The sequence below is a fragment of the Myotis davidii genome, unplaced genomic scaffold (assembly GCF_000327345.1).
Source record: "Myotis davidii unplaced genomic scaffold, ASM32734v1 scaffold149, whole genome shotgun sequence".
Lineage (NCBI taxonomy): Eukaryota > Metazoa > Chordata > Mammalia > Chiroptera > Vespertilionidae > Myotis > Myotis davidii.
In genome coordinates this window covers 3,892,407-3,905,587 of record NW_006352194.1, presented here as the reverse complement: position 1 = coordinate 3,905,587, position 13,181 = coordinate 3,892,407, and the positions used below count along the sequence as shown (strand labels likewise).

At 38.4% G+C, this 13,181-nt stretch overlaps 1 protein-coding gene across 6 annotated transcripts in view; it reads right to left on the bottom strand.

Moving 5' to 3' along the window:
- Nucleotides 1-13,181, bottom strand: part of HNRNPR (heterogeneous nuclear ribonucleoprotein R) — a 37,942-nt gene that overhangs the window by 24,393 nt on the left and 368 nt on the right. For 2 of the 6 annotated variants that reach the window (XM_006777571.2, XM_006777573.2), the window contains exons 2-5: nucleotides 10,193-10,358; nucleotides 7,774-7,892; nucleotides 6,832-6,939; nucleotides 2,425-2,538 (exon numbers count right to left, since the gene is read on the bottom strand). In XM_006777571.2, the coding sequence (XP_006777634.1) occupies nucleotides 2,425-2,538; nucleotides 6,832-6,939; nucleotides 7,774-7,892; nucleotides 10,193-10,349 (498 nt within the window). In that variant the 5' untranslated portion in view covers nucleotides 10,350-10,358. Of the gene's footprint in view, nucleotides 1-2,424; nucleotides 2,539-6,831; nucleotides 6,940-7,047; nucleotides 7,206-7,773; nucleotides 7,893-10,192; nucleotides 10,362-13,181 lie in introns of those variants that run through there. The other 4 variants (XM_006777575.2, XM_006777574.2, XM_006777572.2 and 1 more) reach the window with 3 other exon arrangements.

The window sequence follows — 13,181 nt, the reverse complement described above, 5'->3', positions numbered from 1 at the left end:
CCCTGCTCTGTGCATGACAGGGGGTGGCACCCCAACTCCCCAATGGGCCCTGCTCTGAGCCCGACCAGGGGCTGCACCTAGGGATTGGGCCTGCCCTCTGCCACCCGGGAGCAGGTCTAAGCCAGCAGGGCGTTATCTCCCGAGGGGTCCCAGACTGCGAGAGGGCACAGGCCAGGCTGAGGGACCCCCCCTTCCCCCCGAGTGCACAAATTTTTGTGCACCGGGCCTCTAGTGAAACATAAAAGAACAAAAACACTAAACCCTCACAGCATCAAAAATGAGACCAATTAGCCCTGGCCAGATTAGAGTATTGGCTTGAGGACTAAAGGGGTCGAGGGTTTGATTTCTGGTCAAGGTCGAGGTTGTAGGCTCCATCCCAGTTGCAGGTTCCATCTCAGCTGCATGTTCCATCCCGGCCCCATCAGGGAGACCAATTGAAACCAATGTATTAAATCTATATTAAAAACTTACTTTTCTTGCTGCACACCTAAACTAATATAAAATACTGACTGTCAACTGTAATTGAAAAACAAACAAACCACTTTTCCTAATTTTCCAAAACTTTAATTTTGAACAAGTATAGGTCAGATCTTATGAAATCTAAATTTATGGGAGGAATCCAAAATTTTACACTGCCATTTTGTTGTAACAAATTCCTTGACAGGAAGGGTTCAGGCTGGTGATCTCATATAGGGATTTTGCTACAATATCTGCTGTATGTAATGATATCTAACATGTAGGAAAATGCATTTCTCCTATATAAGAGAATGAAACATGTTTTCAATTAGCACACCAATTATTTGTTTGTAATTCGATACTCAAAATAGTTTCCTATTAAATTATTCAAATACTTTGAGTGAAATCTTAGAGTACTAGTAAAATCCTTACCTATGTAAAGCAAAGATAAAACAAGTCTCCATGAATGAAACCAATCTAATGGGCAAAAAAGTTCATTACTATAATTATGAAATATATACAACCAATTAAATTTATATCAGGCTGTATTGCGTGCTGTGAAAAACCTAACAGTATTATATAAACTTAATTTTTATTCCTAAGGATTTTATTCCTAAAAAATACGACTAAGATCAATGTAGTATGTAGTTGGTAAATACTAACATAGGTATCACATGCTGAATGGCATATACTATAGATAACTTTTTCAAGCTATATTCCCCTCTTGGAGGTGTTCCAGGCTGCTTCAAGAACAAAGAAAAGACAAATAAGCCACTTAACAATTTTATGAGTGACTAAGGTAATAAAAAAATACCCTGATAAAAGAACAAAATTAAAAAACCATTAGAAAAAAATACATACAATGCAGAAGTCCAAGTAAGAAAGTTGAACTATATTTCTATATTGTTTAAAAATAAAATTTAAATTTGGAAGGATCTACTACATAAGTAGCACATTAAAGATAAAGGATAACAAAAGGGTTATAGGAGTACAAAAGTGAATAAAAGGCCAAATTACTATTTACTTGTACACTATGTTTCAACGACACTTGCTCCTATAAGGAAATGTAGATGGTTGAGTCCCAATTCCAATTCTATCAATAATTATATAACATTAAGTTATTTAGTTTTTTTAAATTTTATTACTGATTTTTGAGAGAGAAAGAGAGTAGGAGGGAGAGGGGAGGCAAGAGGGGGGAAGAGAGGGAGGGAAGGAGGGAAGGGGGAGAGGGGGAAAGAGACATCAATTCTTTGTTCCACCTCCTCATACATTCATTGGTTGATTCCTATATGGGTCTCAATCAGGAATCAAGCCTGCAACCTTGCTGCATCAGGATGACACTCCAATCAACTGAACTACCCAGCCAGGGGAGTAATTTAGGGTTTTTTGTTTTTGTTAATCCTCACCAGAGGATATTTTTTCCATTTTTTTCTCCTTTTAAAGAAGTAGCATAAAGCAGTATGAAGAAACTTTTAGCAAGGCACAGATGGAGGACAAATTACTTTTTTGTTCAAGTATAAACAATGTGCTCAACCTTTCCACGTCCTTTCCTTGTGCAACCATTCCCATCAATAAATCTCTCAGTAAATATTAAATACTGTCTATGTGATGGAGAGAAAAAGGGTCAAGGAGGGAGGACAAACACTCTTCAAAATTAGACATAAAGCAAAACCAAAAACAGAATATAGCAATTATTTCTCCTTAATAACCTCACCCAAGCACCTAAAATGGTGTGTTGCTAGTTGCATAGTTTTAGCCACTGGATCCAAGAATTCTATATTCCTTTACAAAGTATTTGGGTATCTAATAGTTACAATTATTTTGCTTATGATGGCAGCAAAATACAGATGGATATCCGAAGAAACAATAGCTAACCTTGAAAAGAATCAAGTATTTTTCCTACGTGCACAATAGATAGAATAATCTATAAACTATAAAGATTTTGGCAAACAGCTGAAGAACACTTACTTCTGTTCCAATTCCAGGTTGCATGCCAGAGTACACACTGTCTGGTGGAGGACCACCATACTTCCTCTGTCCTGTGGTTACATCCAGAGTATAACCAGTCCTCTCAAGCAAGGCCTAAAGGTAATTATACATCTGTTTATACTTGAATATTAAATATCACACATAAATCAGTATATTATTTCCCAAAAGGTACTCCAACCTGTTAGACTATGTATTTTATAATTAGGAAAAATAAAAGAGACTAAATTCACATCGGTTCCTCTCATACATGCTGCTCCCGCTTTATTTTACTTCTCCTTTCCATACATTTAATGGAAAGTTATAGGCAAATTAAGTCTCTAAGGACTCGCCACTTTTTTGTTAAGAGAATAGAAATAGGGGGAAAGGATTATTAAAAATTCTATGTAAGCTGACCTGAGACTACCAATTCGTACTTCATACCACAGTATTTCTCATTTTGCACTCCCTCTACTTCAATTAGACTTCCTTACTTGTTCCCTCCACCAGTGATTCTTTTCAAATAACGTGTTCTCTATCCTTAAAAAAATCAAAAGTCCTGTCCAACTGGTGTGGCTCAGTGGATGAGTGCTGACCTAGGAACCAGGAGCTCACGGTTCGATTCCCAGTCAGGGCACATGCCAGGTTGCAGACTCAATTCCCAGTAGGGGACGTGCAGGAGGCAGCCAACCAATGATTCCATATCTCTCTCCCTTCCTCTCCAAAATCAATAAATATAAATATATATATATTGAAAATCAAAAGTCCTACCATACAGCTTATCCCATTTACTATTTCTGACATCTTCACTCTTTCTATTGTACTCAAATAATTTAACCTGTTTTATTTGGTCTTTTGTTTTGTATTCCTGTTACACCATAAGCTCTTTAAGAACCAGACAATTTCTCCAGGGTGGTGGACCTTATGGTCTCCAAGGAATAAGAGCCCCCTGGACTACCAGCCCCAGCAAGAGGAAGAGGTCTTCAGCTGCTGGGGAGCCCTTGCCCCAGATGAATCCTCCAATACACTGAGAATCTCCTGACCAGAGTTTCCATCCCAGACCCCCTGAAGAAGGGGAGGGGCTTAGGTAGCCCTACCTTGTTGTGCACCATCAATAAAGCTCACTGTACCAAAAAAAAAAAAAAGTGCAAAACCGGTTTGGCTCAGTGGATAGAGCATCGGCCTGCAGACTGAAAGGTCCCAGGTTCGATTACGGTCAAGGGCATGTACCCTGGTTGCAGGCACATCCCCAGTAGGAGGTGTGCAGGAGGTAGCTGGTCGATGTTTCTCTCTCATCAATGTTTCTAACTCTATCCCTCTCCCTTCCTCTCTGTAAAAACTCAATCAAATATATTTTTTTAAAAAAGGAAGAACCAGGCAATTTCTCATATAGCATAGATCCAAAATATTTGGCAATTACCAAATGAATATACTCAGGTTTCAAAAAACAAAAGAAACCTCATGTTTCCTAATTCCCATCCTTCCTCACAACATTATATTAGGTATTTAAGGGAAATCATAAAAAAGAAAATAATGTCCGGCTGGTGTGGCTCAGTCGGCTGAGCTACCAAGAGGTGCTGATTCAAATTCAGGTTGGGACTCATAAAGGTTGTGCTTATATGAAAGGCCTACAGAACCAAGACACAATGAGAAAAAAAGAAATGCAATCTATCTAGAAAGGGGAGTTTTACACTTCATGGTTTTAAAATTATACAATGTCAGGGCAATAAGAGATATTAGACATCAACAAGTTCAGTGGTTTTCAAAAATATCTTTGGAAAAACCCTAGGATACCAGCTAGGATACCAGTTTCCTTAGACCTTCCATTCTTTTACCTTTGACTCAAATAGAGCTGCTCTACTTTTAAACATAGAAATACATGAAATATATTACATAATACACGCATAATATGTATATTACATATTTACACATGATGGTACTTGCATAATGTAATATACACATGTTATATATATAAAACATACAACTTATCAAGAGCAAATAGCTTTAGGGAAATAATATAGGCTTATTCAATGAACAGTAGTAAGTTTTAAAAAAACAATTATTACATCAAATCTATATATATAAAAGCCTAAGCAACCACCCGACCAGTAGCTATGATGTCCACTGACCACCAGGGGGCAGACGCTCCAACTCGTAGGTTAGCTTGCTGCTGTGGTCTGGCGAATAGGTACTGGGTGAGATGGGCAGGACACGCCTTAAACGAATCCATGCACCAGGTGATTTTGGTCCGATCCCCGTAGGCCAGGCTGAGGGACCCCACTGCACAAATACAGGCACTGGGCCTCTAGTTTTCACATAATATTTTTAAAATATTAAGCCTGGCTGGTGTGGCTCAGTCGGCTGAGCTACCAAAAGGTGCTGATTCAAATTCAGGTTGGGACTCATGCCAAGGATGCCAGTTCAATCCCCCGCAGGGGTGTGCAGGAGGCAGCCAATCAATGATTCTCTCTCATCATTGATATTCTCTCTCTCTCTCCCTCTCCCTTCTCTCTGCAATTAATAAAAATATATTTTTTTAAAAAGAAAAATGGGGTTATGCCCTTTTACAGATGAGGGGAAAGAGGTACAAAGGAGCACTTAGGTAAGCGAATTATATGGCAGAAACTACAATTTATATTTCCTACCTACCTAAAACTGTACAAACAACTTCAACATTAAATAACGAAACAACAATATCCATTTGTTTAAGGTTCACTGGTCTTTCACCAAATGCCCTATATTTACCTTTCATAGCAGTTCATCTACTAGTATATAAAATAATAATAATAGTCCTAACTGGTTTGGCCTAGTGGATAGAGCGTCGGCCTGTGGACTGAAAGGTCCCAGGTTTGAATCCAGTCAAGGGCATGTATCTTGGTTGCAGGCACATCCCCAGTTGGGGGTGTGCAGAAGGCAGCTGATCGATATTTCTCTCTCATCGATGCTTCTAACTCTCTATCCCTCTCCTTTCCTCTCTGTAAAAGATCAATAAAATATTTTAAAAATAAAATAATAGTAATAACATAGCCATAGCAAGTTTGGCTCAGTGGATAGAGCATTGGCCTGCAGACTAAAAGTTCTGGGTTCAATTCTGGTCAACCGTACATGCTCAGGTTGCGGTCTCGATCCCCAGTAGGGGGCGTGCAGGAGGCAGCCAACCGGTGATTCTCTCTCATCAATGATGTTTTTATCTCTCTCTCCTTCTCCCTTCCTCTCTGAAATCAATAAAAATATATATTTTTTAAAAGAAACAAACAAAAGTGCTTGGAAATAAAATGAACCAGAAACATGACTGGATCAATCCAAAAAACTGTTATAGGAAACATCAATAAATATATATCACTCATAGCCCAAAGAACAAGGAATGAGGGAGAGTCTTGAATCAGAGGTCTTCACCAAACATACGATTAATCTTCGCCTCCAAAATTCTTATGTAATCTTCCCTAAGTTATTTCATTTCTAAACACTAATATTTTTAAAAACTGGAACAGTAATGCCAACCAGCATGGCTCAGCGGTTGAGCACTGACCTATGAACCAGGAGGTCACAGTTTGATTCCCAAAGCACATGCCTGGGTTGCAAGCTCGATCCCCAATAGGGGGTGAGCAAGAGGCAGCTGATGGATGATTCTCTCTCGTCACTGATGTTTCTATCTCCTTCTCCCTCTCTGAAATCAATAAAAATATATATACTAGGGGCCCGGTGCATGAAATTCGTGCATGGGGAGGGGGGACGGGGGGAAGGAGTGGATCCCTCAGCCTACCTGCACCCTTTCCAATGTGGGAGCCCTCAGGGGATGTCCTACTGACAACTTAGGCCTGCTCCCTGTGGTTCTCTGATCTCTGCGGACCTGCTTGCTTGATGCCACCGCAGGCCCTGGTGTATGCTCTCTGTGGGGGCCTGCTTGCTCTTTGCCACTGGGGCCAGGGGCAAGCAGGGCCCTGCTGTCTGCTTGCTCGCTGCGGAGGACATTCCCACCCCACCCCCGGCCGCTTGCGTGCGCACGCCAGCTCAGGGTGCCTGAGTCCCCGGGATGTTCCTGCCACGCCCCCGGCCGCTCAGCACCTGCGCGTGTAGGTCCAGAGTGGCTGGAGGCATTCTGGGACCCCAGTTGCTCCAGGCCTACAGGCTCAGAGCAACCTGGCTCCTGAGGACACCTGTTCCCGGGATGCAGGCCACTTGGCGCCAGTATGCTGGCAAGCAGCCGCCCCGCCCTCAGCCGCTCAGCGCCTGTGTATGCAAATTAACCCACCATCTTTGGCGGGTTAATTTGCATGCTCACTCCTGATTGGCTGGTGGGCATTGTGAAGTGACAGTCAATTGGCATCTTTCTCTTTTATTAGTGTAGCATTTTTTTTAAAGTATTCAATTTCATCATTAATTTGATTTCATTACCAAGTCAAGTTTTACCTTGATCTTTGCTTCATCAGGTCCCTTTGTAGACTCTTGCACCTTGCTTCCTTGTTTCTCCCTTTGCCTGTAGGTCTTCATAACTCCACATAAAAATGCACTTTTGTTCTAGAACAGGCAAGTAATTCAATGAAAAAGAATTACCAGGAATCGTTGAAGGGTCAAATACATATGAAATTTAATTTCAGAAGACCAGAATTTAAACAAAATATTTACTCATTTATTCACTCAATAAGTATTTGCTGAGTGGTTACTATGTGCCAGCGAATGGTGCAGAAAACAGCAAGACAGTCTTTCATTTGTTGATATTTAAATGCATCTGGACTATCTTTGCCACAAGTTCGAAAACTATTTCTCCCACCTTCATTACTTCCCTTGAAGAAAATAAAACAGGATCAAATGATCCAAAATGTTTAAAATCTGAGCAATATAAACAATAAAAAACCAGTAACAATTAGCAAACTTTGATTTTAAGTTTTTAAAGTAACTTACTACAAATAAAGGAGAGGAGGGACATTTTTTTACTTTATACTGTTTCTGAAAACTCTTTACCATAAACAGATTTTTCCTCCCTTAAACTGATTTTTTTAAAAGAAGCAAAGGCAGCCTAACTGGCATGGCTTAGTGATGGAGTATCACCTATGAACCAGGAGGTCACGGTTTGATTCTGGGTCAGGGGACATGTCCGGTTTGTAGGCTCCATCCCCACTGTGGAGTGTGCAGACGGCAGCCAATCAATCAAATGATTCTCTCTCATCACTGATGTTTCTATCTCTCTCTCCCTTCTTCTCTGAAATCAATTTAAAATAAATAAATCAATAAATCAATAAAAGCAAAGGTAATCACAAACAAAAAAATACTACTACTCCACAGGAAAAACGTAATAGTAAAATAACTTCAGGTCATTAGTTATTCAAAGACGTTTCTGAGTAATAGCCTTACCTGAACATGTGATAAGTCGCTTTCCTTGAACTGTTGTAGTACAGACAGAGCTCCTTCTTCATTAAATTCCCTGAGAGCATCAATTGCTCTTTCATCAAGATCCACATAAGCTACCAATCCTATAAATCAAATTGAAAGGGGGTAACATTATTGCAACAAAAGGGATACTCTAATCTGTGCTATCAATGTTTAATCAAGAACAGTTCCATTCAATACTATAACTAACACACTACATTTTCATTTAACGATATGTATATGGGCAGCTATACAAATACTATATAGAAAGGTCAAGAGTTCAAATATGAAAATAAAAGATAAAATGTCAGTAACTACAAACATGAATTTTAATCATGTCTGAAATTATCCTTAGCTTTTCATATAGGGGTGTAAATATATCCCATAAAAAACATAAAAATCTTAACCCCATTTCCCACTGGTCAGAGGTTTAAGTCTTGGAAGTTAAATCTGATGTACACACACACAGATTAAGCATTAATATAACAAATTCTGGTTTATGTTAAGAGTGGTAACAAACATACTGTATTTCCCAAGGATCAATCTTCAACTTATATGGACTGTTGTAGTTGTTGCTAACCACACAAGAGGTGGGGGGTGAGGGGAGGGGGATAAGAAAGAACCACTTTTACTAAATTATTCCGCTCTCCAAAAAGTATCAAAGGCTTTTCCTCCTCAGCACCAAAGATAACATGAAACACATTTGTTTATCTAAGCATCTACTTTGCTGCAGTCAGAATGTGGAAAGGCATAATTTTAAACTCTTCTACGAATTCAAGTGCAGCTTGATCAGTCAAATCTGAAAGTCGCATTTTAAGGCATTTTTTTTCCTTCTGAAGTGTCAAGCTGAGATTTAAAAGATGCTGTGGCATTCACAACACTGTCAACAATGACAATTTTTTTCAAATGGCATTAAGGACTTACAAGTAAACTATAGAGAAAATATACACTGCATTCTGTATATGTAGTATATTTAACTGCACACAGAACATCCACTAAGTTTCAAATATAATCACTTAAGTCTGTTAAGTGTTATATTTCCTCTCTATATATGTATAAGGAATATATTTCATAATTGATCCTATGTAAAATAGAAATATTTGGCAGATTAAAACCCTAAGTCCATATGAACTAACATCAGAAGTGACTCCATTTGGTAAAACCAAAAAGAACTTTATTCCATACAGCAAATATATTTTAAATAAATGTAATGCCACTTGCAAAGGTACCTTTAAAAAATGTTGCCAGGATTTATTTTAAAAGCTCAAAATGAGCAACTCTAAATAATTGGAGTTTTCTTACTTAAATATTCCATATCACCACCCAGAGCCACACCTCAGGACACCCAGCAATCCATCCTATCAATCCGACCCTACACTTAAAACAATCAGCCTCTTATCAATAACAAAGCACTCTGCCAAGAGAGCATCTCTAAGCAGACCACTGCCAATTCTCTATGGCAGAACATCACAGAAAGTTCCTGAGGACTGATTTTCAAATGGGACCATCACTCAGGAATAATTTTTAGATGTCATTTTAATGTCTGAAATTATCCTTAGCTTTTCATATTTAAAATAAATTTTAAGGACAAAAAAACCCCCACACCACTACAAGTTACTATTGTACTTAAGACACATTTGTGAGACAATTCAATTCTCTCTCCCAAAATCTGGATAGGCACACAAAACACTGAGGAAGGAAGTTTCCATCCATGGCCCCAAAGGGGGAAGATACGTTTATTTTGAACAACACTCTCTAAGGGTAAATATTTCTCTCCCTCTTTAGAACTTCAAACCACTTACAACCAACCATATTAAGATGTTCAAATTTGCTTAAGTACTTAACCAGGGGACTTCTAGATTTAAAAAAGCAGCTGTGACAAACCAAACACTTCCATATTACTGAGAGATGTGTGTTTCTATTTAATAGAAACTAGACAAGCACAAACTCTCAAGGAATCTGACATTTATTATCATTTCAGACAATACAGTCTAACCAATCCTCTTATTATGCCACCTAATCAGACCTAAGCTGATTTAACAATCACTTTAAGAAGCTAAAAGTAGAAAAGTAAAAGCAAAATGATGACTGATTTAAATTAAGGGAAAAAGTAAAATTTGATATGCTGAAACATACATTTTACTTGGTGGTAAATCTAAGACAAATTGATGCACTGTTCTGAAACAACTAAGACTGCATATTCAACACTAAGAAGGCTTCAAAATAATGAGATAGAATATCAAAGTCAAACCCAATATGCCCTAAATGAAGGGAAAGTAACAAACATTCAGCTCTACATAGATCAGAAACAATAAGTATTATTTAACCTTAACAAAATCTATAAAATTCAAAGTGGTTGCCCTCACTTTCATAACCAGTCAGAAACAAGAAATGCATATTATACCTGTCTGAAATATTTCATCAAGTCTTTCTGCCACCTTCTGTGGGAGGCCTGCCTCTATCAGTGTCTTGTAGTGTTCTGTGTGAGTTACACTGGAAGTATCCATTGGTTCTTCCTCTTCTTTTAACTGTACCGCATTACCATTCACCTGATTAGCCATTTTATTATGCTGCTGGAAAAAATTCAGGAGCTATATTACATTAAGCCAAAAATAACTAGTTTGTAGGACAATGCATGATTTATCTAAACTAATTTGTATACATGCTGCTAATAACCTCTATCAAAATAATATTTTATGCCTTTTGTGATGTATCTGACCTAAATTTGCAATAACAATCCTGTAAAACCATAGAAAATGTACATGGAAGCATTAGATCTTTAAGGAACTTCATGTACACTAAGTTAAATAAATGCTTACATTTACTTAGGTAGAATCGCTGATTAACAAAAGCAGCTGTTGTGTCCTGACGAGTAGATCAACAAATCACCAGAAAATCCTAAAAAGCCCCTCAGCACTCAATTCTTATACCGTTTTTTAAAGTTTGGTTTAAAAACATAATGAACACCCACACACCACTTTAGCAAGGTTTAAGAACATTCAAATTTTCCTAGCTCTACTTCAAATCCAAGATAGTATGAAATAAATGCCCTGCTGTCTCTGATTCAACACACTGGTAGTTTGGTTTCTCCGCCTCACATAAAACAAAACAAAAACACACACAACTTGACATTATTTTTTGTTCTAAAATTAATTTGCTATTCCCATTCACAGATTTAAAAGAAAAAATGACCAAGTTTAAAAGCTAAAAGATTGTTTAAGTCCACATAAAATAAAAGTGAGCTGTAATTGAGGTTGCTTCATATTAAAAAAATCATGAGTACATATTGAATTTTTCACATCAGTAAAATAAAGCTGCAAAAACATAATAAAGAATGGACAACTAATTTCTTCCAAATAATTTCAAAAAACATTACTTCACTAGGATAAGCTTAGGTCAGCTGTCTCAGATTAACCTACCCAAATCATTTTGCATATTCAACCTGTATGTAATGTTGAAATGAACCAACTCCCTCAAGAGAGAGATTAAATCGTAAAACCATACAAAGCCAACCTCTATACTGCCTCAAGACAGAAAATTAAAGTTTGTCTGTGGTGAAATTACAATGTGATGAAGATAATAAGCATCAGAATATAGAAATTGCAACAAATACTGAAATAAAGGGCATGAAGGTGGATCTCAAGAAAAAAACCTACTTTTACTGATGAAACTCAAGATACCTATTCATCTATAAAGAAAATACAATTTTCCTAAAAGCACTAAAACTCCTAAGATAACCACACTTCCAGATTGCTTATCAAAGACTATGCAAATGCACCAGGTGCCCGTTTTCTGACTTAAAGCAACTTTTTCATTTCAAAGTCCACTAATATTTAGTTGAAGTTAAAGAAAAAGGGAGGAAGATTGAGAGGAAGGAGGTAATAGATAGTAAGAAAGGGTTACTCTGAAATGAGATAATATCATGACTTCTTATGATTACAGATCATTATTAAGACTTGAGAGCCCACTAATGTTTATACAGGCACAGACTTGGTGGTTAAACTCTGGGTTGATAAATGTTTCTCAAGGCAAGCCTCAAATTCTGATGAACTGGCACACTTTTTTAAATGTTTTTGTTAACACTCAAAACTGGCACACTTTTGACCACACAAAATGACTTACAGTGTAAGATGAATACGTTTACTGATTAGTAACAACCTATTTCCATGAAGATGCATCCTAAAGTCCAAAGTCTCTTTGTGAATATATAGTTCTCTTTTCCCATGCTCCCCGACCCCCAAATACGACCATAATAAGATGATCAGAACTCAAACGTTCTCATCAGCATCACAAGACCCTTACAGTATTGCATCTGGAAATACTACTAGTCACAGAAAGCAAGCAAATTTTTAACAGAAAAGTTCAATGAACATCTGTTAAGGTGGCATGTTTTTTAAAGTACATGTAAAGCAAAAAGACAAGCTGCATATTAAGGACAAGACAGAAATATTTATGGCTACTATTTTAGTGCAAAGGCTCACTGCAAGTTGACCCAGAAATGGTTGAAATTTCCGACAACAAAAAAAAATTGTAAACTTCAACCAAAAAATGTAAAGTAGATTCTAGGAAATAAAACCTTTCAGATCACGGAAACACCTTTCTCTTCAAACCAAATACCATGTGCTCATTAAAAAAAAAACACACTTTTTTAGGTCACAGGAGACCACACCTAAAACTCTTAATGTCAATTCAACACAATGCCACACAGCCAAATTCTGATGCAGCAAATATACTAATGTAACTGTAGCCATTTGATCTCAGCGTTTTTGCAAAAAGCAAAAATTTCATTATGATTTAAAAGGGCTGCTGGGAGATTTGGGAAGTCAGCATTAGCCCCTCCCTGGCTTTTGCTAAACATCTCTGTGCAAATTCTTCACATGAAGAGACGGGTCGTGAAAGAACCAACGAGAGGAAAACTAACGGTTATCTCAGGGTTTTAAGAGTCTCAAGCCCTTATCCTGCGACTGACTCATGAGACATACATTCAGCCTCTGGAAGACGGCAGGACCTCAAACAGCGCGAGAGGACCGGGCCTTTCGAGAACCCAGCGGCTGTAAGTTTTAAATGTTGGCAATATGCTCACTGCCGTCTAAGAGAGAACCCCCGTGCCTATGAAGTGCGCCTAAAACATTCTTAGAATTACATATTTCAGGCGCCGCTTGACGCCTAAGTTTCACGGCCCCTAGTAGTCATTTTTTCCTTCAAATCTCGACTCGCATGCAGCATGGGGAGGGGGGAGAGGTTCCCAACACACGTTGGCCTTCGGCGTCCGCTCCCACGAAAGTTTTTTCTCGGCTTAAATAGCCCGGGGTTTGCATCCCGCCCTCTGCCCACCCCACCCCTTCACGCCCGCCCGAACCATCAACACATCCCACTCGTGGCGAGGGCGGCTG